Source organism: Oryctolagus cuniculus, chromosome 1 (genome assembly GCF_051225735.1).
Source record: "Oryctolagus cuniculus isolate XC-2025 breed Fujian yellow rabbit chromosome 1, ASM5122573v1, whole genome shotgun sequence".
NCBI classification, from domain to species: Eukaryota; Metazoa; Chordata; class Mammalia; order Lagomorpha; family Leporidae; genus Oryctolagus; species Oryctolagus cuniculus.
The window spans coordinates 57,652,595-57,677,840 of record NC_142867.1 but is presented as its reverse complement, the minus strand read 5'-3'; the positions used below and the strand labels follow the sequence as shown (position 1 = coordinate 57,677,840).

The window sequence follows — 25,246 nt, the reverse complement described above, 5'->3', positions numbered from 1 at the left end:
GAAATTTTCCTTTTGTTTGTTTTTAATTACTAAGAAATTAAAAGAGAATTGCTGCAATAAAAATTGGAAGAGCCCTAGGGGTATAAAATGAAAATAAAAGTCCACAGCATCCCCATTGCCCATCCCCACTGCCCATCTCACAATGCACTTTGTGTAAGACTAAAAATTTTCTATGCATGTATATAAGTATAAATTATATGTTATTTTCAGTAAATAAAGCATATTACACCAATTCCCAGGTAACTTACTTTTTTCCCTAAATAGGATAGCCTGATCATTTTTCTGTTATCAATATACAGTTGCTGCTCAGTGTCCACACAGGATTGGCTCCAGGATCCTTCACACATGTCAAAATCTGTGGATGCTCAAGTCCCTTACATAAAATGGTATAGTATTTGCAATAACCCACACACATCCTCCTGAGTAAATTAAATCATCTCTAGATAACTTATAATATCTAATACAATACAAATACAATGTAAATGGAATGTTTAAGAAATAATGTTGAGAAAAAGTCCTACATATTCGGTATAGGCAATTATTTTTTTCAAATATTTCTGATCCACAGAATTCAGTGATATGGAGGCCAACTGTATATGAGGACACTTAAAAACATTTGTGGGAATAATTGAATTAAGATATGTTTACTTTGGTGCAAAAATTTTTTAGATCTATGTGTTTTTTTCATGATACACATTTTCTGTTAACTTTTTTTAAAGATGTATTTAATTATTTGAAAGGAAGAGTTACAGAGAGGCAGAGGCAAAAAGAGAGAGAGGCAAGTCTTTCATCTGTTGGCTCACTTCCCAGATGGTCACAATGGCCAGAGCTGTGCTGATCCAAAGCCAAGAGCCAGGAGCTCTTTCCAGGCCTCCTTGTGGGTGCAGGGGCCCAAGCACTTGGGCCATCTTCCACTGCTTTCCCAGGCCATAGCAGAGAGCTGGATCAGAAGTGGAGCAGCCGGGACTCGAACTGGTACCCATATGGGATGCCGGAACTGCAAGTGAGGCAGCTTTACCCATTACGCCACAGTGCTGGCCCCCTCTATTAACTTTTAAAAGACCTCTAATATATACAGTTTCACAATTTTTGTACCAAAGTACTTATCTTTGAATTCCATTCTTCCATAAATGTTTTAAAGTAGCCTAAAAAAATTAGAAAGTAGCCTCACATATTTATACATCTTTTAATGGCTATAGAATATTATAAGGTATTTAAGCACTTAAAATTATTTAACAAATTCATATCTGCAGTCAAGTAAGTTATTTCCAATTTATTTCTATTATAAAGCTACAAGCAATACCAGTTTACCACATTTGTGTATTAAGATGACGACAGTACATATTCTAAACAGTAGCACTGCAGCAATAAAGAAGATTGTGAGTACTTTACAATGTTTTTAAAAGATTTCTTGATTGATTTGAAAAGCAGAGATTTTCTATCTGCTTCCATATAGCTGCAACAGCCAGGGCTGGGCCAGATTGAAGCCACAGGCCTGGAACTCCATCCAGGTCTCTCACGTGGGTGGCATGGGCCCAAGCACTTGGGCCATCTTCTGAAGCCTTCCCAGGCACATTAGCAGGGAGTTGGATCAGAAATGGAGCAGCCAGAACTCGAACCAGCGAGTAGCTCATATAATTCTAGGAAATGAATAAAGTACTCATATGGGATGCTGATATCACAGGTGGTAGCTTAACTTGCTGTGCCACAATACCAGCCCCAGCATTTTACGATTTTGATAAATGCCAAATTCCCCTCAAGAAAGATTTAAGAATGTGAATTTCATGTCTATTTCCTTATTAGATATTTTCAAATTTCTTCATCTCTGTCAATTTGATAAATTAAAAATAGCATCTCATTTTTAATTTTCCTTCCTTAATTATAAGTTTTGTATTTTTTCAAATTTTTATTACCTTTATTTTTCTGCAAAATACCTGTTCACATTGATTTTTGCTCATTTTTTTCTTGTTGACTTATCAGTGATTCTTGAATATTAACAATATCAATCCTTCTCCTGTCATCTCCATTGTGATTATCCTTCCCCACCTGGGTATTTGTTCATTGATTTTTATGATGATTTTGCCATGCAAAAGCTTTTAGATTTTATGAAGTCAAATTATTACTCTTCTCTTAATGGTCACTGGGTTTAGAGTTATGTTTAGAAAGGCCTTCCCTGTTCTAAGATTATAAAAGTACCTACCTATGTTTTCTCTTTAAAACAATAAAGATAATAATAATAATAAGTAGGTAATTTTCATTGAATGTTCACTCAGGGCCAGGTATTATTCTAAGTATCTCACACACATTATTACATTTAACCATCCCAATGTTAGTAGGTGAGTAGCATCATTATTCCCATGGTACAGATGAAGACTCTGGAACTACACATGAGATTTAAACTTAGCTGAATTGACACAAGCCAGTTTGTGTCTGTGAAGACTTGAATTCAAATCAGCAAATTCTTCATCTTTAGGCTGTATCTACAGACTCTTTTTTCACTAAAATAAATGAGTTCACACACATACATATCTCCACATATTCTCATGACTCCCACTTTATGCTACATAAATCCAGTTTTTATTATTAATTTTAGAATGTCTACATTTTCCTGTTTTCATAGTATGCACAGTTATTCAGACCTGGCCTACTCTATATATAAGTATACTCCATATGCCATGCCAAGCCCATCACACCTCTGCTTCTCCATTCCTAACTGATTTTTCTGTATCATTTAGAGAAGATGTCTTTTACTCACAGGGCAATGTCTGAAACAATAGGTCCTTGAATGTTTGAGAATATTGTCTGTTACCCCAGTGCACAAACAACAGCCTTCCTAGCTACGGCCCTGCAGGTCACGCGCCTCCCCATCCAGAGCTCCAGACATGCTCCCAGCAGCCTCCTGGCTTCGGCTGTCACTGTGATGTGAGGCCAGGCTGGTTTGCCCCCTTTTGGATGACCTGCTTTTTCTGCTTGGTGTCTACAGGATTCTTTTTTTTAATCTTGAAGTACAAGTAACTCTACTGTGATAAGCTTACTTGATACTGGCCATCCCGTTTGAGTTCTCTGGGAACTCTGTGCCCTTTTGATATGCAGATTACTAATTAATTTAATCTCTGAAGGTTTTGTTCTCCATTATATTTCGAAATGTTTCCATCCATTTGTTCTCTTTATCAGACACATAATGACAAATATGTTAGATCTTCTCTTTCTATCTTTATTATCCATATTACATTAGATAACACTTAGTTGCAAGCCTATGGCAACAGTCTAACTTGAACTAGCTTAGATAAAACGAATTTTTTGGAGGGACACTGAAGTACCTCCTATAACTCCTGGAAAGGAACAAAGTGTGCAGGGCCTTGGGGGTAACTAGACCCACAGACTTAAACAGCACCAGGACCGTCTACCTCAACTGGGACTATGCACCTGGCATGGCTCCACTCTCACAGACCAGCTTTCTCCACAAGGCAGGAGACACTGTTGTCGGCAGTCTAAGGCCTCGCATTCCATGATTCTCACCACCACATGGGATTGTCCTGCTTTCCTTAATTTCAGTTTTTTAAAATAATATTCCCCTTCAATTTCTTTTTCTTTTTTATTTGACAGGTAGAATTATAGACAGTGAGAGAGACAGAAAGGTCTTCCTTACATTGGTTCACCCCCTAAATGGCTGCTACGGCCAGACCTGCGCCGATCCGAAGCCAGGTATAGGAGCCCAAGCACTTAGGCCATCCTCCACTGCCCTCCCAGGCCACAGCAGAGAGCTGGACTGGAAGAGGAGCAACTGGGACTAGAACTGGCGCCCATTTGGGATGCCAGCACTGCAGGCGGAGGATTAACCAAGAGATCCACAGTGCCGGACCCCCCTTCAATGTCTTTGAGTGAATATTTTTTCTGATATTTCTGTTCCCCAAAATAATTTTTAATCTGAAATGTATTTTGTATGCATAGAATAAAGCAGTTTAGCCAACTCTGGCTTCCTAATTTATTGCTTCTTCACTTCTGTTCATTTGATTCTGGCCAACTTCTGCAAAACTCATTGTCACTACCACTTATGCTCCACTTTACTGCAGGTTAGAAGTAAGGGAAAAAGGTCCTGCCCCTTAGCTTCACTTCTCTCCCTGATGCAGGATAAGACTGGCTCTGTTTCCAGTTTTTCACATGGCCCTGCCTCAATTCTTACATCTCACTAGGCAGAGCCCTTGGGGGCCTTCTCACTTTCACTGGCACTTGTACTCTATAATCTTACGAGGTGCGTACCCGCTTTTATATCCTCCTTTTGATTTGATCCATATTTTACTATACTCCATAGAAAGCAATCCATAGTTTAGAAGTGAGCCATTTCCTAGTTTCAGGGGATTTTTTTGTTTTGTTTTGTTTTGTTTCGAACTAGTTCAATGATAGGGAATATGGCAAACATGCCATTTTTTAATGAATACCTTCTGAATTCTTGAAGTAATAGCTACTATCAAAATTCTCCTTGAAAAACTTACAGTTCATTCACTCATCAAATATGCATGGAAGGTCAACTATGTGCAAAGCACTATGAGAAACACTGGAGACAGAGCTATCAAGAATAGTTCCTTGCCTCTTGAAGCTTATATTATAGGAGAGGTTAGACTAGTATTATAAACAAATAATCACAAGGATAACAGACCAATGAATGAGTAAAACGATGGCTGCTTAAGCAGAGATTAAATAGAGTACCCAAGAAGTATAGATTACATTATCTTGATTAGAGTATCTCTGAATTACTTCTCAGTCCAAGGAGAGGCAAAGTCTCTTTGGAGCTCATTTATTTTGTAAAGAGTCACTAAGTTGCTTCCCGTAGTGACAGACTGCAAAATAAGTAAGTACCCTGTGTCTGAATACAATCAGACCTTTTTTGGGTATATAACTTGGCAATAACTACCTTTTCTCTTGGAATATAAAGCCTATAAGTTTTCTGGAAGTGTTCCTTGGGATTTAAAGTTGGGGAGATCTGTTAGGACGACCTGATATGGTTCTGTTCAAAGTCTTTTGATAAGAAAGGATAAAAATGGCACTAACAATGTTGTGGCATAGCAGATAAAGTTGCCACCTGCAGAGCCCGCGTCCCATATGGGTGTGTAGGGAGTCCCAGCAGAAGATGATCCAAATCCTTGGGACCCTGCATCCACATGGGAGACCTGGGAGAAGCTCCTGGCTCCTGGCTTTGGATCAGCCCAGCTCTGGCCTTTGCCGCCATTTGGGGAGTGAATCAGCAGATAGAAGACCTCTCTCTCTCTCTCTTTTTTTTTTTTTTTTTTTTTTGGACAGGCAGAGTGGACAGTGAGAGAGAGAGACAGAGAGAGAAAGGTCTTCCTTTGCCGTTGGTTCACCCTCCAATGGCCGCCGCTGCAGCCGGCGCACCGCACTGATCCGATGGCAGGAGCCAGGAGCCAGGTGCTTTTCCTGGTCTCCCATGGGGTGCAGGGCCCAAGCACCTGGGCCATCCTCCACTGCACTCCCTGGCCATAGCAGAGAGCTGGCCTGGAAGAGGGGCAACCGGGACAGAATCCGGCGCCCCGACCGGGACTAGAACCCGGTGTGCCGGCGCCGCAAGGTGGAGGATTAGCCTATTGAGCCGCGGCGCCGGCCCTCTCTCTCTCTTTCTCTCTCTCTCTCTCTCTCTCTCTCTGCCTCTGTGTAACTCTGCATTTCAAATAAGTAAATAAATCTTTTTTTAAAAGAATGAGACCAAAAGAGTACCCATTAGTTAAGAAATTTCTGGGTTGGTGACCCAAGCTCAATCCAGCCCAAGGATGACTCTAGCTCAGCTTATAACAACCATGACACAGTATCATGCTTTGAGGAACAATGTAAGTGTACGAACATAAATCTGTACATAAATGAATATAACAACTGCACTCTGTGGCTTGGGCAGGTTATCACAAATACAGTGAATAATTTGTCCCTTTGGGCTACTCGGAACCATTCTTCAACAGCAACAGTCTTTATCAGTAAAAGCTATGTTGCACTTGCCAGATTTTCAGTTCACTCTCCAAGTGGTGTGTGGAACTAACCCTCCTTTGGAACTGCCATGTTCTCAGACAACACCCAAAGTGAAAGCAGAGTCCTCAAAAAGGAGATACTGAATTTCCTGGCGATAAAAACACGCAAAAAATAAAACAATTCATGTGATAATTTAAAGAGATATGACTACATTGGGACTCCCTATGCAGAGTGATGGGAGAAAAGAAGTAATGGACGATGGTCAGTCAGCGAGGGAAAGGATCTGGGAAGGAACGTGGCACTGGAGGGAATCAGAGGATCAGCATGGTTGGACTGCGAAGGAGGGCTACGCTGTTGTCAAAGATGGCAAGTCATGCCAGTGACCTGGTTTGGGTTCCTGGCTCCCAGCTTCAACCTGGCCCAGCAACAGCAGTTGCAGGCATTTGGAGAGTAAACTAGCAGATAGAAAATCTCAACCTTTCTCTCTCTCTCTCTCTCTCTCTCTCTCTCTCTCCTCTCTCCTCTCTCCTCTTTCTGTGTGTGTGTGCACGCGCGTATGACTCTTCCTCTCAAATAACAGATAAAAACACATATAACGCTTAAAAAGTGGTGAGACAGGAGGCAGACCTTTGGCCTACTGGCTGGGATACCACATTCCCTGTCAGAGTACCTAGGCTTGGGTCTAGGCACTGCTCCTGATTCCAGTTTAAAGTTGGTACACATTCTGGCTGGCACCGTGGCTCACTAGGCTAATCCTCCGCCTGTGGTGCCAGCACACCGGGTTCTAGTCCCGGTCTGGGCTCCGGATTCTGTCCTGGTTGCCCCTCTTCCAGGCCAGCTCTCTGCTGTGGCCAGGGAGTGCAGTGGAGGATGGCCCAAGTGCTTGGGCCCTGCACCCCATGGGAGACCAGGAGAAGCACCTGGCTCCTGGCTTCAGATCAGCACAGTGTGCCGGCCACAGCGGCCATTGGGGAATAAACCAACAGAAAAGGAAGACCTTTCTCTCTGTCTCTCTCTCTCTCTCACTGTCCACTCTGCCTGTCACAAAAAAAAAAAAAAAATGTTGGTACACATTCTGGGAGGCAGCAGGTAAGGGCTCAAGTAGCTGGTCTGTGTCACACATGTGGAAGACCTGGATTGAGTTCCTAGGCCCCAGTTCCAGCTTCAGCCCAGCCCAGTTCCCATTGTGTGGGCACTGGGGGGAGTGAACCAGTGGTAAGTGCTCTCTTTCTTTCTGGCTCTCTCATAAATAAATACATATTAATGGAGAGGCAGCCAAAGACTGTATCTTATAGGGTCTCATAAGCTACATTAAAGATTTTAGGCTCTATCCTAAGAACAACACAGAGCAATACACACGGTCTAAGTAAAGGAGTGACATCACAAGACGTGTGTTTGTAAACTATGACTTCAACTGCAGCATGTTAGAGGGTCAAGAGTAGAAACTAGCAGAAGGCCAGTTGGCAAGTCATTTGAGGAAGAATGGATGGGTGTGGGTTGGAGTTTATAGAGTTGGCTGCAGGGAATTTCTACCAAATGGCTTCCTTCTCTATGAAATGCCAAGTAGGAGAGAGAGAAAACTTTAGGCACTGACAGATTAAAGACAGGGATGAGTACATTTAATTCCAAAAGCCTTGTGGGAAAAAGCAGGTACTCTGGCCTTACAGAATTCTGCAGAGCCTTCTCTGCTGAGAAAGGAGTTCTGGCACTTGTGGATCCAGTGTTAAATTGTACTGCAGGGTTAAGAATTCGGCATTATTTTGTCAAAATAAATCAAAGTTGCATCCAAGAGATTAAACGCTACATAAAGAGAGCTCTCCATTTGCTTGCCCTTGTGCAGCGTGTGGATGTGCTCTTCCTCACTGTCACCTTCAAGTAACTTCAGAAGAAAAAAGTGAAGGAACTTGGGAAATACTTTTTGCATTTGGCCGTAGACAGACCCTGGCTAGACCACACAAAAAAGAGGGCCTTATTAAAAGCATTCTTAGCTGATGGACCTTTCGCCATTACCAGTCACTCAGGTCAAAAAACAAAAGACAAATGCTATTCCCCAGGTCTAGAGCTACCATCAACATGGAGGAAATGATGAAAGTCCTAGATTATAGGGGAAATGCAGCAACGGGTGCCTTTGGGAGAAGAAAGCTGACATCCTGTCCTCATCCCTTCAAAAACATATCCCAAGCAGAAAGAGATCTAGGATCAAAGCTATCTTTAAAGGACTAAAAGGTCTCAGAAGCACTGCTGCCTGCAGGTACAAAAATAAAGTGACAAAAGTATACTGACAGACCAAATTAGTGATCCCTAAACTTCCTTTTAGCTTTGCCCACTACTCTTCCTATTAAGACTCTAGAAAGTCCTTGAGAGGTCACCTCCAGGAGTGTCATTTATGGAAAAACTAAGCCGACAGAGAGAACACCTAGTAAGATAATTAGTGGATTTTAGGAGAGGGAAAAAAAAAAAGACAACAAAGTACTGAGGAGTACAAGACAAATTCACCACCATCTAACCAGCACCACACAGGGAATATAGGTCTTCATTGTGATTTGTAGGCAAAGGTTAAGAAACCTCACATTTTTAACAAAAATATATCTGCCCCTATCTCCCTAGAAGTGATAACCCCTGCTTTTGCTGTAATTAGGGCTTAGCTATGGGTTAACCTGCAATTGGATATAAGCCTAGAACCATCCCTACACTGAAGGCAGCATTAAAACTGGGGCAGAGATGAGTAGGCGTCTGGTGCAGGGGGTGAGCTGCCATTCGGGACCCTGCATCTCATGCCTGAGCACCTACGCTCAAGTCCCGACTCTGCTCTTGATGTCAGCGGAGGGAAAATGAGCACCATGGACAGCAGCAGGTGATGCTTCAAGGACCTGGGTCCATGTCAGCTATGTGGGAGAACTTGGACTGAGTTTTGGCCTCCCAGCTTGGCCTCATCCTGGCTGTACGAGTATCTGGGAGGGAACCAGCACATAGAAGATTCTGTCTGTCTGTCAGTCTCTCTCTCTCTCTGCATTTTGAAGAAATAATTAAAAAAAAAATAAACCGTTTTTAAGAATGGGGCAAAAAAGAAATAGGTTTCTGTGTCAGGAAGCACACAGCTGGAGCCCCACTACCCCGTGTTCACATGTCAGTCTTACCATTGATAAGCTGTATGACAGTAGCATGTTATTGAAACTATCTGAGCCTTGGTTATCTCATCTATAAAAAGAGACTAGAAGCTGTCTCTGAAGACAAGGAGAAAGTGAGCCAGCATATTCAAAGCTCTTAGCACACTGTGTGGCACATGATATGCATGCAAAAAGGGAGAAGTCCTATCAGAATCCTTAACTCTTATCTTCAGGCCCATTTGTCCTTCCCTGCTGCCTTTGAAGACTTCTCTGGTCTTAGATGCAATCAATCTGTCCACCTAGAATTCTACTATCCTATCTGCTCCATCTATATCCAAAGGACTCCCTTGCCTCTCACTTTGTCAACAACCCCTGGGTTTCACTTACTACCTACCCAGGCCTACAAAACTGCTGGCCTACCCCTCCTGTCTAACTTTCCTCCCTGTCCTAGCCTCTTCCATATGTTGCCATTCATTTCCAGTGTGACAAATCTCAAGTCAAATCATATTGTTTCAGTTCATCTGAAGGCTGCCTAAAAGACTTTATTTAACCTACAGTAGCCACAACCATTACTTGCATATAACTAACACCACTGGTCAGCTGATGAATTATTCTGTGCTCAGGACCACGCAAGACTCTCCAGATAAGTATATCCAATCCCTCCAAAATATGATGCTCCTTTTATGCAAGCAACAAAGTTACCTTAAAATGTTGTTTCTAAACAAAGCCTCTGGGTTTCTGCATCTTAACTCAACACCTGGTTATCTCTAAAACTTAAGAGCTGAGAAATAAAAATCTCTGAGCTATATATTTTTTTGACAGGCAGAGTGGACAGGATTTGGCTCCCACCATTTAGCAGCAAGGGTATCACTCTTTTTTTTTTTTTCTTTTTGATAGGCAGAGTGGACAGTGAGAGAGAGAGACAGAGAGAAAGGTCTTCCTTTTGCCATTGGTTCACCCCCCAGTGGCCGCTGCGACCAGCGCATCGCGCTGATCCGAAGCCAGGAGCCAGGTGCTTCTCCTGGTCTCCCATGCGGGTGCAGGGCCCAAGGACCTGGGCCATCCTCCACTGCACTCCCGGGCCACAGCAGAGAGCTGGCCTGGAAGAGGGGCAACCGGGATAGAATCCGGCACCCCGACCGGGACTAGAACCCGGTGTGCCGGCGCTGCAAGGCGGAGGATTAGCCTATTGAGCCGCGGCGCTGGCCTCTCTGAGCTATATTTTAAAAAAAATTCTGAAGATCCATACTGCCTTAAAATTGACAGAGTATCAGGGGCTGGTATTGCGGCATAGTGGGTTAAGCTCCTGTGTATGACGCAGGTATCCCCTATGAGAGTGCTAGTTTGAATCCTGTCTGTTCTGCATCTGATCCAGTGCCCTGCTAATGCACCTGGGAAAGCAGGGAATGATGATCCAAGTGCCTGAGCCTCTGCACCCACAGGAGAGGCTAGATGGAATTCTGAGCTCCTGGCTTCAGATCTGCTCAACTCCGGCCGTTGTAGCCAACTGGGGAGTGAACCAGCAGATGGAAGACCTCTGTCTCTCTGTCTCTGTCTCTATCTCTGTTTCTCTCTCTGTGTTATTCTGTCCTTCAAATAAAAAAATAAAATCTTACAAAAATGTATTATAATGTATTTCAGTGGACACTAAATTGCTTTACTGTTTCATTACTTTCTGGGTATATTCTAAATCCTTGAATGAATTAAATGAGTCCAGAAAAGGAATTTTGAATACTACTAATCCAAAGTTTAACGTTTAATATATGGTTAACTTAGAAGCAACAAATAAAGATTAAGGTCATTAGCTTTTTTCCTTACAAGACATCATCTCACAGAATATCTTGATTAAATTCTGCAAAGACAATCTATCATCCCAATATTGGGTCACATAATAGACATATATGCTTTCACTAGTACAAAGATGACAATTTATGTTTCTAATTCAAAAATTATTCCGCTACCCAAATCTTTGATAGCACACTTCAATTTAGTATAATTAAAATTTTGCACTTCCAAAAACAGAAAAGACAATATTTATATTGTCAGGTGATAGACTGACCTCTAGTGGAATGTTTGAAAATTACCAAACAAGTACTTGGAGAGGTCTAACACAGTTTTAGTTGTCCAACCTATAATATGATTAAAATAAAGTTTAAAAGGCTGATAATGAAAATAATTTCTTAATAATTCCAAAAAGAATGCCTAAAAGGGTAACTATCAGAGACTGTGGTTCATTCCTCACCTTTGTCACTGTCTACCTGTGTCACACCTATTTCCCCATCTGTAAAATGGGACCTCTTGAGATTAATGTGGAGGTCAAATGAGTCAAAATATGAAAAAGGATCTAGAATATTGCGTAGTACATGGTTCAGTGCTACAAAACTATTAGTTCCTGTTTGTGCCTGGAGGCCAACCACAATTTCAGAGGACATGAAAAGAGTACTCACAGGAACACATTTCTTCAGGGATTCAGCTAGAACAAACCAACACAGCCCTGATCCAATGAGTCTTCCTGTTCCCAGAAATATAGGAGCTCTGCCTATCTATCTAACAGACCAAGAGCGGAAATCAGAAGTACCTAGCTATCATTTTGTGGTAAATGTTGCAAAGTTTTTTGTGCTGTCACAATATGGGCAAGATAAAGGACATCAGATGCCATCTTTTAAACCAAAAACAAACGTACAGCTTCAGCCCACAGGGCTGGGCCAGCCTCTGGACTCCTGTTACATTTCATAACTAAAGCATACACAATTAACAACCTGGCTAACACTACATCAGTCATCAGGCTCAGATTATCTGAATCACAATGTAGCACTTCTCTATAATTCATTTATTTCTTTATTGGGCTACACCTTTTTTTAAACAATATTCCACTGCTTCTAGAGCAATATATCTGATTAATGACTAAAAAAATTCCTCCCTTACAAAGTTAATAATATAATTTCCATCTCTTTTTCTAAGGAAAGTCCAAATCAGCAATTATTTTCAGCTGACAGAAATGCACATAAAACTGAAAAATGATCTATAATTCCAAGGTACTTCTTCACTACAAAATAATTGTCATCTAGGACAAAATGGACTGTTTTTATCATAAAACAATATGATCACTCAAATAAAATGAATATAGTCCTTAGTACATTCTATCACAGTCCTGAAGTACCCTAATTCATTTAAGTAATTCAAATTTTTTATTCTGGGAACATTTCAAGTTGAAATTAAAAGTTGCAATTCAGTTATTCAATATATTCACAAACCCATTAAAATGACATAAAAGTTCCTCTAAAATCTTATTCACAACATTTACATATATTTACTAAAAGAGATTTAAAAGGAACAATTTATAAAATTAGAATTATATGTTGTGGATAATGTATTATACATGTGAGATCACAGATCAAAAATAATTACAGGGGCTAATGCGGCTAAGTGGGTTAAGCTGCTGCCTGTGATGCTGGCACTGCGGGTTCAAGTCCCAGCTGCTGTGCTTCTGATCCAGCTCCCTGCTAATGTGCCCGGGGAGTCAGAAGAAGATTGCCCAAGTGCTTGGGCTCCTACCATCCACACAGAAGACCAGGATGGAATTCCTGGCTCCTGGCTTCAAACCAGCCTTTGCAGCCATGAGGGGAGTGAACTAGCAGACAAAAGAAACTCTTTCTTTGTCTTTCGCTCTGCCTTTCAAATACATAAAATACTTTTTTTTTAAAGTTCCTTTTCTGTTCAATGAAAAGTATTTCATTCAATAGCAATATTTTATGTAGAGGTACCACTTTGTACGAAGTGAAAGTGTAAATAAAGTCCCTATGGTCACACAGCCTTATATTCTAAGGATGGAGAAGATGAAGAGGATGAAGACAGAGAGATGGACAAATAAATGAAATGAGAAAATACTTACGTACAATGATAAAAATAAGGAAACACAGAGATCAGGAGTGGCGTGAAGGACGCTTCAGTGTGAATAAGCAATAAAGGTCTCTCAGGTGGGCGTCCAGCTGCCAGCTAAGATGCCATGATCCTTTCGTAGTACTTGGGTTCAAGTACCAGTTCTGGCTCCTGACTTGAGCTTCCTGTTAATGTGGACCTTAGGGAGGCAACAGTGATGTTTCAAGTAGTCAAGTCCCTGCCACCCACGTGGGAGACCTGGATTGAGTTCCTTCTCCCAGGTTCAACCCTGTCCATTTGTTTGGGAATGAACCAGCAGGTGGGAGCTTATTTCTCTGCTTCACAAGTAAATACATAGATTTTTAAAGTCTTCCAGCAAAGGTGATACTTAAGTTGAAAGCTAATTATAGGCATTTTTGAGTCAACTATACAGATTGAACAATTTATCATTCTAGTATATGCAAAGTACAGTTTACCTAAGGAAAATAACTTATCCTTATCTAGTAAACATTAAAATAACTTTTTCTACCAAAGAGAACCTTAAGACACCGAATAATGTAGAAAACTATTTTGCCCTTTCTATGTAGTTATTCTTTTACTCAGATACAATACATATGAAGGGTAAAAATAATAAGGTGCACAGATACAACATCCTTGAAATGACAACTATACAGAGATGGAGAATAGAGTAGGGATTAGGAAGGTGAACGAGGGAGAGAGGTGCTTATGGCATGAGAGATTCTACATGTACACACACACACACGTAGAACTAGTGACATCTGAAATCAGGTGAGGGGATTGTATTTCCCTCAAGTTCTTGGATGTAACTTACACTACTATCAACAGAGAAAACTGAGTGAAGGGTCCAAGAGATCTCTCTTCCTTTCTTTGTTTTTATAATAAAAAAAATTTGATTTTTATTTGATTGTTGAGATATCACCTGCAATATGAACTAATATTCCCGTTTTACAGATATCATATCAAGTAAATTATCAAGATCATAATATGAGTGATATTTGGCAGACATGATTGGTTTAAGCCAAAACTTTCATTCTTAAAAAATTATTTCTTTAATTGAGAGAGAGAGAGAAAGAGACCAGTTTCATTCATCCCCAATGCCTTCAGTGGCTAAGGTTGGGCTGGGGATGGACCAGGAGACTGAGACTCAATCCAAGTCTCCCAAATGTGTGATGCTTGACCTATCACCATTGTTCCCCAGGGTCTGAATTAGCAGGAAGTTGGAGTCAGGAGCCAGAGCTGGGAACTGAACCCAGGCACTCCAAAGTGAGCTGTGGGTGTCTTAAGTGCTAGGTTAAATATCCACTCCTTAAGGGCTACTTTTCATTTGGGACATCTTTATTTTATCAGCTCCTGTTTCTCTATTTTTGAAATTTTTACTAATATAAAGAGAACAGATTTCATGTATTTCATAGGTACAATTCTAAGAAAATACAAAAATATTTTTAAAAAATAATGAGAGCCGGCGCCGCGGCTCAATAGGCTAATCCTCCACCTAGCGGCGCCAGCACACTGGGTTCTAGTCCCGGTCGGGGCGCCGGATTCTGTCCCGGTTGCCCCTCTTCCAGGCCAGCTCTCTGCTGTGGCCAGGGAGTGCAGTGGAGGATGGCCCAAGTACTTGGGCCCTGCACCCCATGGGAGACCAGGAGAAGTACCTGGCTTCTGCCATCGGATCAGCGCGGTGCGCCGGCCGCAGTGCACCAGCCGTGGCGGCCATTGGAGGGTGAACCAACGGCAAAAGGAAGACCTTTCTCTCTGCCTCTCTCTCACTATCCACTCTGCCTGTCAAAAAAAAAAAAAAAAAAAAAAAAAGAGGTAAATTTTAGGTATTTGTTTAGGAAGCATCAAAACGTTATAAAGAAACTGCTTTTAATAAATCACATGCACTACTCATTTGGTTTAATTTAAGAACTAATCCTTGTTAAAAAAAAAAAAAAAAAAAAGAACAAAATACACCCTGAGGTTTCTAAGTAGAAAAACTATAAAATGTGCATTTTTTCATATGAGAGATATACATAATCTCATTCCGTGACCTAAATGTAAAGGTACTTGAACCATCATAATTTTAAAACTAGTAGTCAGAAAATAATATTGTTGAAAGGAAGCAAGGCAAACAGTAATAGAGGCAGCAAGAATTTCAGGATTTCTGTTTGTATTTTATAATTAAATAAGGTTAATAATATGTTTGTTCTTTTGGGGTAAAATTCATTTCTTATTGGAGGCGGGGAGAGAACATTCCCATCTGCTGGTTCACTCCCCAAATGCGCTCAATGGCTGAGGCTAGGATGAGGCCAAAGCTAGGAGCTAGGAACTCAATCCAGGTCTCCCATGACAGTGTCAGGAATACAATTAGAGGAATCCACCAGCACTGCCTCCTGGGGTCTGCATTAAAGAAAAAAATAGAAGAATATTAAAAAAATGGAAAAATCTTCCATGTTCATGGATTGAAAGAATCAATATCATCAAGATGTTCATACTATTGAAAGCAATTTACAGAGTCAATGTGATACCAGTCAAAATACCAAGGACATTCTTCTCAGATATAGAAAAAATTATGCTGAAATTCATATGGAAACGAAGGAGACCCCGGATAACTAAAACAATCTTATACAACAACAACAACAACAAAAAAAGCTGGAGGCAACACAGTACCAAATTTCAAGACATAGTACAGGGCAGCTGTAATCAAAACAACCGGGTATTGGTACAATAACATATGGATAGACCAATGGAACAGAATATAAACACTAGAAATAAATCCATGCATCTACCATCAACTTATCTTTGACAAAGAAGCCAAAATCAACCCCTGGAGCAAGGACAGTCCCTTCAACAAATGGTGCTGGGAAAACTGGATCTCAACATGCAGAAGTATGAAGCAAGACCCCTATCTTACACCTTACACAAAAAGCCACTCAACATGGATTAAAGACTTCAATCTCTGGCTCAATACCATCAAATTATTAGAGAACATTGGGGAAGCCCTATAAGGCACTGGCATATGCAAAGAGTTCTTGGAAAAGGCTCCAAGGGCACAGACAACAAAGCCAAAATCAACAAATGGGATTATATCAAATTGAGAAGCATTTGTACTGCAAAAGAAACAGGAAAGTGAAGAGGTAACTGACAGAATGGGAGAAATTATTTGCAAACTATGCAACTGATAAAGGTTTAATAATGAGAATATATGAAGAGATCAAGAAACTTCACAGTCCTCTGGTGTACCCAGTAAAGCTGCCACCTCCAGTGCCAGCATCCCATATGGATGCCGGTTCAAGTCCCGGCGGCTTCACTTCCGATCCAGCTCTCTGCCACGGCCTGGAAAAGCAGTAGAAGATGGCCCAAGTCCTTGAGCCCCTGCACCTGCATCCTGGAAGAAGCTCCTGGCTCCTGGCTTCGGATTGGCACCGCTCTGGCCATTGCAGCCAATTGGAGAGTGAACCAGCACATGGAAGACCTCTCTCTTTCTCTCTGCTTCTCTTTCTCTCCCTGTGCAACTCTTTCAAATAAATAAATTTTTTAATTAAAAAAAAATAAGAAACTCCACAACAACAAAGCAAACAACCCAGTGAAGAAATGGGCAAAGGACTTAAACAGACATTTTTCAAAAGAGGAAATCCAAATGGCCAACAGACACAAGAAAAAATGCAGAAGGATCACTAGCCATTAGGGAAATGCAAATCAAAACCACAATGAGGTTTCACCTCACCCCATTAGAATGGCTTTCATACAGAAATCAACAAACAACAAATGCTGTGGAGGATGTGGGAGGAAAAGGTACTCTAATTCCCTGTTGGTAGGAATGTAAACTGGTACAGCCATTGTAGAAGACAGTATGGAGATTCTTAGAAATTTGAATATAGAACTACCATATGACCCAGCCACCCCACTCCTGGGAATTTACCCAAGGGAAATGCAATCAGCATATGAAAAAGTTACCTGTACCCCCTTGTTTATTGCAGCTCAATTCACAATAGCTAAGACATGGAATCAATCCAAATGCCCATCAACCAAAGACTGGATAAACAAATTATGGGATATATACTCCATGGAATACAACACAGTGGTAAAAAAAAAAAAAAAAAAGAAGAAGAAGAAGAAGAAGAAAAATCCAGTTGTTTCCAAAAAAATGGATGAATCTGGAAAACATCATACTTAGTGAAATAAGCCAGTCCAGAAAGGACAAATACCGTATGTTCTCCCTAACCTGTGATAACTAATAGAGCACATAAAAGGTAATCTATTGAAGTGAAACTGACACTTCAAGAAGCAATGACTTTGAAAAGCCCTTGTCTCAAATGAAGTGAAACAGTTTTTTAAAAAATACATACTATTTGCTGAACTCTTTATTTAACACAGAGTTAATTATATGTGTATAAAGTTAATTGAAAATAGATCCTAGTAAAAAATAAGAATGGGAATAGGAAAGGGAGGAGGAAGGGGGATGAGAGTGTGGGTGAGAGGGCGGGTATGGTGAGAAGAACCACCATGTTCCTAAAGTTGTAATTATGAAATGTATTAAGTCTGTATGCCTTAAATAAAAGGTTTCTGGGAAAAAAAAATTTTTAAAAAGAGGCTGGCACTTAACACTACCAGAATCAAATTGATTCCAGCAGTTCTTGTTCAAGCAAAACTTCTCAAAGTGTCAAACCCCAAACTCTTTTTTTTTTTTTAAAGACTTATATTATCTAGAGGCAGAGTTACAGAGAGAGAGGAAGAGACAGAGAAAGGTCTTTCATCCGCTGGTTCACTCCCCAGATAGCTGCAAGCTGCCAGAAGCTGGGCCGATCTGAAGCCAGGAACCAGGAGTTTCTTCCGAGTCTCCCACATGGGTGCAGGGACCCAAAGACTTGGGCCATCTTCTACTGCTTTCCCAGGCCATCAGCAGGGAGCCAGATCAGAAGCAGAGCAGCTGGGACAAGAACTGGTGCCAGCACTACAGGTGGAGGCTTAACCTACTATGCCACAATGCCAGCCCCATAACCCGAAACTCTTATTGCTTCCTATTTTATTTCTAAATACCTGGATGAACATCAAAACAGAAGCTGAATTATTACTAGAATATTTAAAAGCTAATGCATGACTCAGAGACATGGTTACTTTGTAATAATAGTTGATTTAATGGTATTTGATAAATGGATTCATTTTAAATCAGACTAAAGATAAATGTAAGTATTCCATAAGAATGGCACAATCTATTAAATGAGGAAATTGTAATAAGCTGTATTAAAAATAAATAAGCTGTATTAAAAATGTGTGTTAACTCATACTTTGTTCCTTCCTTCTCCAAAACAACAGAAGGTGCAGAACATACAAAGTAAAAAGTAAAGATGCAGACAGATAAAGCAAGAGGAAAAATAGACATAGCCACATTGGGCCCAATTGAAGAGGATGCTAAAGAAAGGCACTTAGGGGGCTGGTGTTGTGGTGTAGCAGGTAAAGCTGCCACCTACAATGATGGCATCCCATGTGGATGCCAGTTTATGTTCCAGCGCTCCACTTCCAACCCAGTTCCCTGCTAACGGTCTGAGAAAGCAGAAGAAGATAACGTTTGGGCCAATGCCCCCCTCCAAAGTCGGGGACACAGATGAAGTTCCTGGTTTCTGGCTTCGCACTGGCCCAACCCCTGGCCCTTGCAGCCTTTTGAGGAGTGAACAGATCCAAGATCTTCTCTCTCTTCTCTCTCTTCTCTCTCTCTTCTCTCTCTCTCTCTCTCTCATTCTTATTTTCAAATAAATGAATCTTAGAAAGGAATGAAGAAAGAAAAGCATTGAGGCACAAAGGTTTAAGCTGCCACTTGCAGGGCCAGCATTCCACACCAAAGCCCTGGTTTGAGTCTGTGCTGCTTTGCTTCTGATCCAGCTCCCCGCTAATGCACCTGGGAAGCCCGTAGAAGATGGTCCAAATATAAATGATGTTTGTGAAAAGTTAGCTAGGCTTTTGAAATTTGAGTTGAAACTGAGTTTGACTTGACTTCCTAATGATCTAATTTGGAAATGGTGCATTCTTGAAGTATCTTTGTTGGTTTTCCTTTCTGGTTATTTTAGGTTTCTTAGTTATTAGCTGTAGACGTCATAGTCAATGAACTCAAATGCAGAATAAAACCACTTCCATTAATGAAGATTTCTATTCCTTTATCCAGAAGATGCTAAAATTTATTTGTACTGTCTTTGGTGCAGAGTAAATGAGTTTATAAAAGAGTGACCTATCATATCTTGGTAGTTGAATCATATTAGCTATTACAGCAGTCTCTGATGAGTAAGTCTTCACTAGACACTTTCGGTTACTATCCTGCATTTCTTCTAAATGAATCTTTCTTTCCAACAGTTTCCATTTTGTCATGTCTGAGTTCTTATCACTACCAAGTCATCGTAGAGCAGGGCTGGCAACCTGATTCGTGGGCTTTTCAGCAGCTTCTGACTCATGCTGTTTGGCTCATAAAGTGAAATGATTAGACACACTCATTTGTATAACATGGACCGTCAGTGTCCTAGAACTCCTGTTTCCCTCTGAGGTTATTTCTGAAACTTTTCCAATGTTTCTTCCTTTTTTCTTTTAAAGATTTACTTAATTATTTGAAAGGCAGAGGGGGGTTGGGGAGACGGGGTGGGGAAGAGGAAGAGAGGGAGAAAAGGAAAGTGGGGGGAGAGGGAGAGAAACCGAAGATATCTTCCGTCTGCTGATTCACTTCCTAAATGGCCAAAATAGCCAGAGCTGGTCCAAGCCAAAACCAGGAACCTGGAGCTTCATCCAGGTTTCCCATGTGGGCACAGGGGCACAAGCACTTGGGCCATGTTCTACTGCTTTCCCAAACGATTAGCAGGGAGCTAGATGGGAAGTGGAGCAGCTGGGTCTTGAACCGGCGCCAATATGGGATGGTTGCATCGATGGTGGAGGCTTAATCTGCTCCGCTACAACACTGGCCCTTATGCAGGTGCTTTTAAACATATCTAGAACCATACTTAGACACAGTAATTTCTCACTGAGTAACACAGAAAAATGCAAAGCACTACCTACTCCTCACACTCTATCCCATCTTGGAGCTCTGCAGTTCCTAACACACATGCTTACTTTGGTTTTCTCCACTGTACACACAGATATTAAAGATTCCCTTTTGCCCATTTTCTGGATATACTTCATGGCAGCAGAACCATTAGGATCCTTTTCATAGCATGTTTCTTGAGCATGAATTATACCATAATCCTAACAAAGGTCAAACGCATCAGTGCTTCTCCAGGGAAGTTCTTCCATGCAGTAATGAGTCATTTTTCCTTAGGAATGAAAGTTTCACTCTGCTGAGTAAATGTCTGAGTCAGCCAACTGTGCCATAACCTTCCCTTTTCTCATTTTTGAATTTTATAAGCCCGTACATACATATTTGATTACAGTGACTGATACAGAACCCTTCTGCTAGAAAAGCACATGCTTACAATTTACCACACATCTGCACGTACAATTTTTAGAATTCCATATTAGTAATAAAGTGTAACTCTACTATAGTGAAACACTTCATACTCATGGAGATCCCCTAGTTTCTTGTTTAGCATATATAGTGAACTTAAACATGTATCAGATAACTCAAATTCAGTGTCATTCACTACAGAGTTGTTTGTACTATCAAAATACAAAAAATCCAAGTATCCTTCAACAGGAGACTAGTTAAGTAAACTGTGGTCATCAACATAGCAGAATATTATGCAGCAATTTTTAAAATGAAGAGTTTTTAAAAAAAAAAAAAACTGGAACAATGTCTAAGAAACTTTTAAGCAAAAAAATAAGGATGCAAGACAATATCTACAGTGTACATCTACAGTCCCATTTGTATAAAGCAAGGATGAAATTTATTCACAAGTGTCATATGCATACTATTTTTATATTTAATTTATACATACACACACAGAACATCTCGTTGTTATTTGTTCACATGCAAAGGAAACCAGGGACAAAGATACAAGGACAAAGGAAACTGTTTTCACCATCTATCCTTATATTTTTAAATTATGTACAAAGTACAACTATTATCCATTCAAAAAATTAAATTTTAAATAATTTATAAGGTTATAGTTACATGCAGAGACTCTGTGGATAAGATCTGTGTTTACTCCCAGCTCTCCATTCACCAGTGTGTAACCTTAGGCAAGTTCTCCAAGTCCCAGTTTCCTCATCTGAAAAATGGGAGTAATGACAGTTACTGAGCAATAAATCAAATCAAGTATATAGCTGGTGCCGCAGCTCACTTAGCTAATCCTCCGCCTGCAGCACCCCGGGTTCTAGTCCCAGCTGGGGCGCCGGATTCTGTCCTGGTTGCTCCTCCAAAATGGCCAGGGCTGGTCCAAGCCAAAACCAGGAACCTGGAGCTTCATCCGGGTCTCCCATGTGGGCACAGGGGCACAAGCACTTGGGCCATGTTCTACTGCTTTCCCAAACCATTAGCAGGGAGCTAGATGGGAAGTGGAGCAGCTGGGTCTTGAACCGGCGCCAATATGGGATGCTGGCATTGCTGGTGGAGGCTTAACCTGCTACGCCACAACACTGGCCCTTATGCATGTGCTATTAAACATATGTAGAACCATACCTAGACATAGTAATTTCTCACTGAGTAACACAGAAAAATGCAAAGCACTGTGTAATAGTAACATCATCTTCATGTTATTTTATAGTCCACCAATGCAGGAGCTGTGAAGAAGTGAGTACCTACTCCAGTCCAGCTCTCTGCGGTGGCCCAGGAAGGCAGTGGAGGATGGTCCAGGTGCTTGGGTCCTGCACCCGCATGGGAGACCAGGAAGAAGCACCTGGCCCCTGGCTTCGGATTGGTGCAGCGCTCCGGCCATGGCAGCCATTTGGGGGTGAACCAATGGAAGGAAGACCTTTTCTCTCTGTCTCTCTCTCTCTCTCACTGTCTAACTCTGCCTGTCCAAAAAAAAAAAAATCAAGTATATAAAACAATTAGCACAATTATTACTTAATGCTCTTTTAAATGGTACTGCAGACTTGAAAAATCACACAGTTATGCCATTCCAATCCGTTTTAACCTTTCTTATTCTCAATGAACAAATTTTGCTAGTTTCTTAAGAAAATGTATGGCATTCTGCCACAGTTGTCCATTTTATAACCACTAGAGGTTGGATCTGACCCCAAAGAAGTAGCTAAAGAGTTTGAATTATATGAGGGAGGCAACTAGGAGCCACTGCACATTTGGTATAGGTTTTTATAACAAATCTAAACTTTGCCACTAAATGCAGATACAGCCACATAGTCTCCACCCTACTAAACATAATGCCACTTCGTATTTGTAGTCTTACTTTTACCATTTACAAGGGAATTTAAAACACTTCAGTTCAATTCCTGGAATAAGAATCTCAGAAGGAAGCCCCTTAAAGGATATTATAAATTTTTTCAGCAAGTATAAAGGAATCAGAGCATATATTTTATCCCTCTTTTATTAACATTTTAAATTTAATTTTAATCAACCTATTAAATATGAATCAAAGTGATTTTAAAATAGTGAAATAAATAAATGAAAGCCAAAGAACAGTGATTTGCCAAAAGCCACAGGCTTTAGGAGAAAACAAAAAATAGCTACCTAGAATTCACGTCTTCTCATCCACCTGCTCATTTCACTCACATCCTTATTGAGTAGCCATTCTTACCCGGAAATCATCGAACTTCCCTTACCTACAATGTTTTTCTCTCTCCTGCAGGGACCTTACTATGCAACTCAAGACCTGATTCACAAAAGCTGTCCTGGATTTGAGAACCACAAATCTCTCCTCTAAACTCCAGCTACTGGAGCCTGGGTTGTGGTACATAAAGTTAGGCCACCAGCCTCAACCAGGTGGAGCACGTACTCGCGGTCCAGTCACTCCATTTCCAATCCAGCTCCCTGTTATCGTGCCAGGTAAAGCGGCAGGAGGTGGCCTGAATGCTTGGGTCCCTGCCACCCAAGTGGAAGACCCAGCTGGGGTTTCTGGCTCCTGACTTTGACCGATTGGGAATAAGCCAACAGATGGAAGATCTCTCATTCTCTCCCTCCCTATTTGTCATTCTATCTTTCAAATAAATAAAGAGATAAGATAAATAGGTAAATAGATAATAAATAAATAAATCTTATAAAAAATTAATAAGGTCCAGCTCCTCCACCCTGGGTTACCTGCTATCATCTGTTTCTATTTCATAGTGTATCATCTGCCCAGCTGTAAGCAATCTGAGAGCAAGCTGGCCTGGTGGAGAACTTGTAACTACCACCACCCACCCTCTTTCTCCCCACTCTGACCTTTGGAAGCTCAGACTTGCAGCCTCAGCCCAGCAGAGGCGTCTTCTGCCTCACTCACCCCTCCCTCTAAATTCCTCCATGGACACCTTGCCCTACCTCCCCACCAAGTTACATTTCTCATCTCCAACCTAACCTTAACCCAAGCCTCCTCTCAGAAATCCTTAACTCAGCTCATTTCTTTAGAAATCTTTCTGCAACGAAGGTTCACATGCTGCCCAACTGTATTTACATCGCATGGCATTTCTGCAAATCTGCTCACGGATGCTCACGTGGGCCTGTCCTGTATTTCCATTCACTTTCCATGGCAAAGGTAAGGAGAGGAATGTTTTCTATTCTGAATTCATCTACCACCCACCCAAAACTATACTATTGCAGACAGTAAATATTTTCTTCAACAACTTCTTTTCTATATTCATTCTTCTCTTTTTCAAAAAATCCAACTCTTCATTCTCCTCTAAAAAGAGTGTCGTCTTCTCACATTTACATCAAAGAGATATACAAGTTCTGACTTTGAAAAACACAGTAATTCCAGGGGGGAAATTCTTCTTAAACTACTAACAAAAGTGTGGTGCTTTCAATTTTACAAATGGACAGCTATACAAATGATTGCAATATTTCCTACAGTAATAAAAGCACTCATGCCACGTAGGTTATATAATGAAGGCTACCAAATCCATGTATCCAAGTTGAGATTTTCTCCTGAGCTTTCAGACCCATACCTAAAACTGCCTATTGAGCATTTATCTACAAGGATTGCCCACGAACACTTCAAATTCAATATTTTCAAGACAGTAATAATTATCTCACCTTGCTCCTCCACCCTCAACCCTTACCTTGTTCTTCCTTCCTCACTCCCTGGGTTCCCTATTTGAGTCAATACTCCCACATTCACTGTCTCAGTCAGCTTTGGCTGCTAAAAATTACCTTAGCTTAAGTGGCTTTACAACAAACACTTACTTCTTACTCCTGGAGTTTAGAAGTCTGAAATCAGAGTGATAAGTCAGTTCTTGGGGAGGGCCTTCTTCCTGGATTATAGACAGCTGTCTTCTTGCTGTGTCTTCAAGTGGAGAGCAGAAAGCGAGCCCACTGTCTGGCCTCTCACACTAACCCCACTCACACCAGCTCTACTCTCATCACCTAGTCACTTCTTAAAGGCCTCCCCTCCAAGTACCACCACACTGGCATTACAGCTTCAGCATATGAACTTGGAGGGACTCAATATTCAACCCACTACAGGCACTCAAGCAGCTATACCATAAATTTAACAGTCATTCCACCTTCCATCTCTCTCCCTAAATATGTACATTCTGATTCTATTTCTAAACATCTTTAAAACTAATCTGGGGCCAGCTCTGTGGCATAGTCAGTGTGGCCACTGCCTGTGGTGTCGGCATCCCATATTGGGTGCCGGTTCGAGTCCCAGCTGCTCCACTTCTGATCCAGCTCTCTGCTATGGCCTGAGAAAGCAGTGGAAGATGGTCCAAGTCCTTAGGCCTCTATATCCATGTGGGAGACCTGAAGAAGCTCCTGGCTCCTGGCTTCGGATCAGCATAGCTCCAGCCATTTTGGCCATCCAGGGAGTAAACCAGCGGATGGAAAACCTCTCTCTCTCTCTCTCTCTCTCTTCCTCTCTCTCTCTCTTTCTCTCTGTTGTTACAAAGAACCTCTCCTTCTTTGTAACTTTGCCTTTCAAATAAATAAGTCTTTAAAAAAACTAATATACTTCCCTTCAAAATGGAGACAATAGGAGAAGAGAGATTTGGAGAGGGGACTCGGGCAAATTCTTTCAACTTCCAAGATTGGAGGGTAGTAGTTAAGAAAACCGATTCCACCACCAAATCAGCATATTTCAAACCCAGATGAAGCATTTACTTTTTATTGACCTCAGGCATATTAATGTATGTAGCAGAGATAACACTGGTATCTATCTCATAGGATTGTTGTGAAATATAAATGAATTACCACATGTAAAGTGCTAAGAATAATGTGTGGCATA

At 41.1% G+C, this 25,246-nt stretch overlaps 1 protein-coding gene across 15 annotated transcripts in view; it reads right to left on the bottom strand.

Annotated features, from left to right (window-relative positions):
• STK33 (serine/threonine kinase 33) overlaps positions 1 to 25,246 on the bottom strand; it is a 181,974-nt gene that overhangs the window by 140,015 nt on the left and 16,713 nt on the right. For 9 of the 15 annotated variants that reach the window (XR_016231565.1, XM_017345170.4, XM_008265718.5 and 6 more), the window contains one exon: positions 21,046 to 21,142. The exons of 5 other annotated variants lie outside the window; for them this stretch is intronic. Coding sequence is in view for 3 of the 10 variants with exons in the window: in XM_017345188.4 (XP_017200677.4) it covers positions 21,046 to 21,047 (2 nt within the window). In the remaining 7 variants the exon portion in view is untranslated. Of the gene's footprint in view, positions 1 to 21,045; positions 21,143 to 24,207; positions 24,323 to 25,246 lie in introns of those variants that run through there. One more of the 15 variants, XM_089329179.1, reaches the window with a different exon arrangement.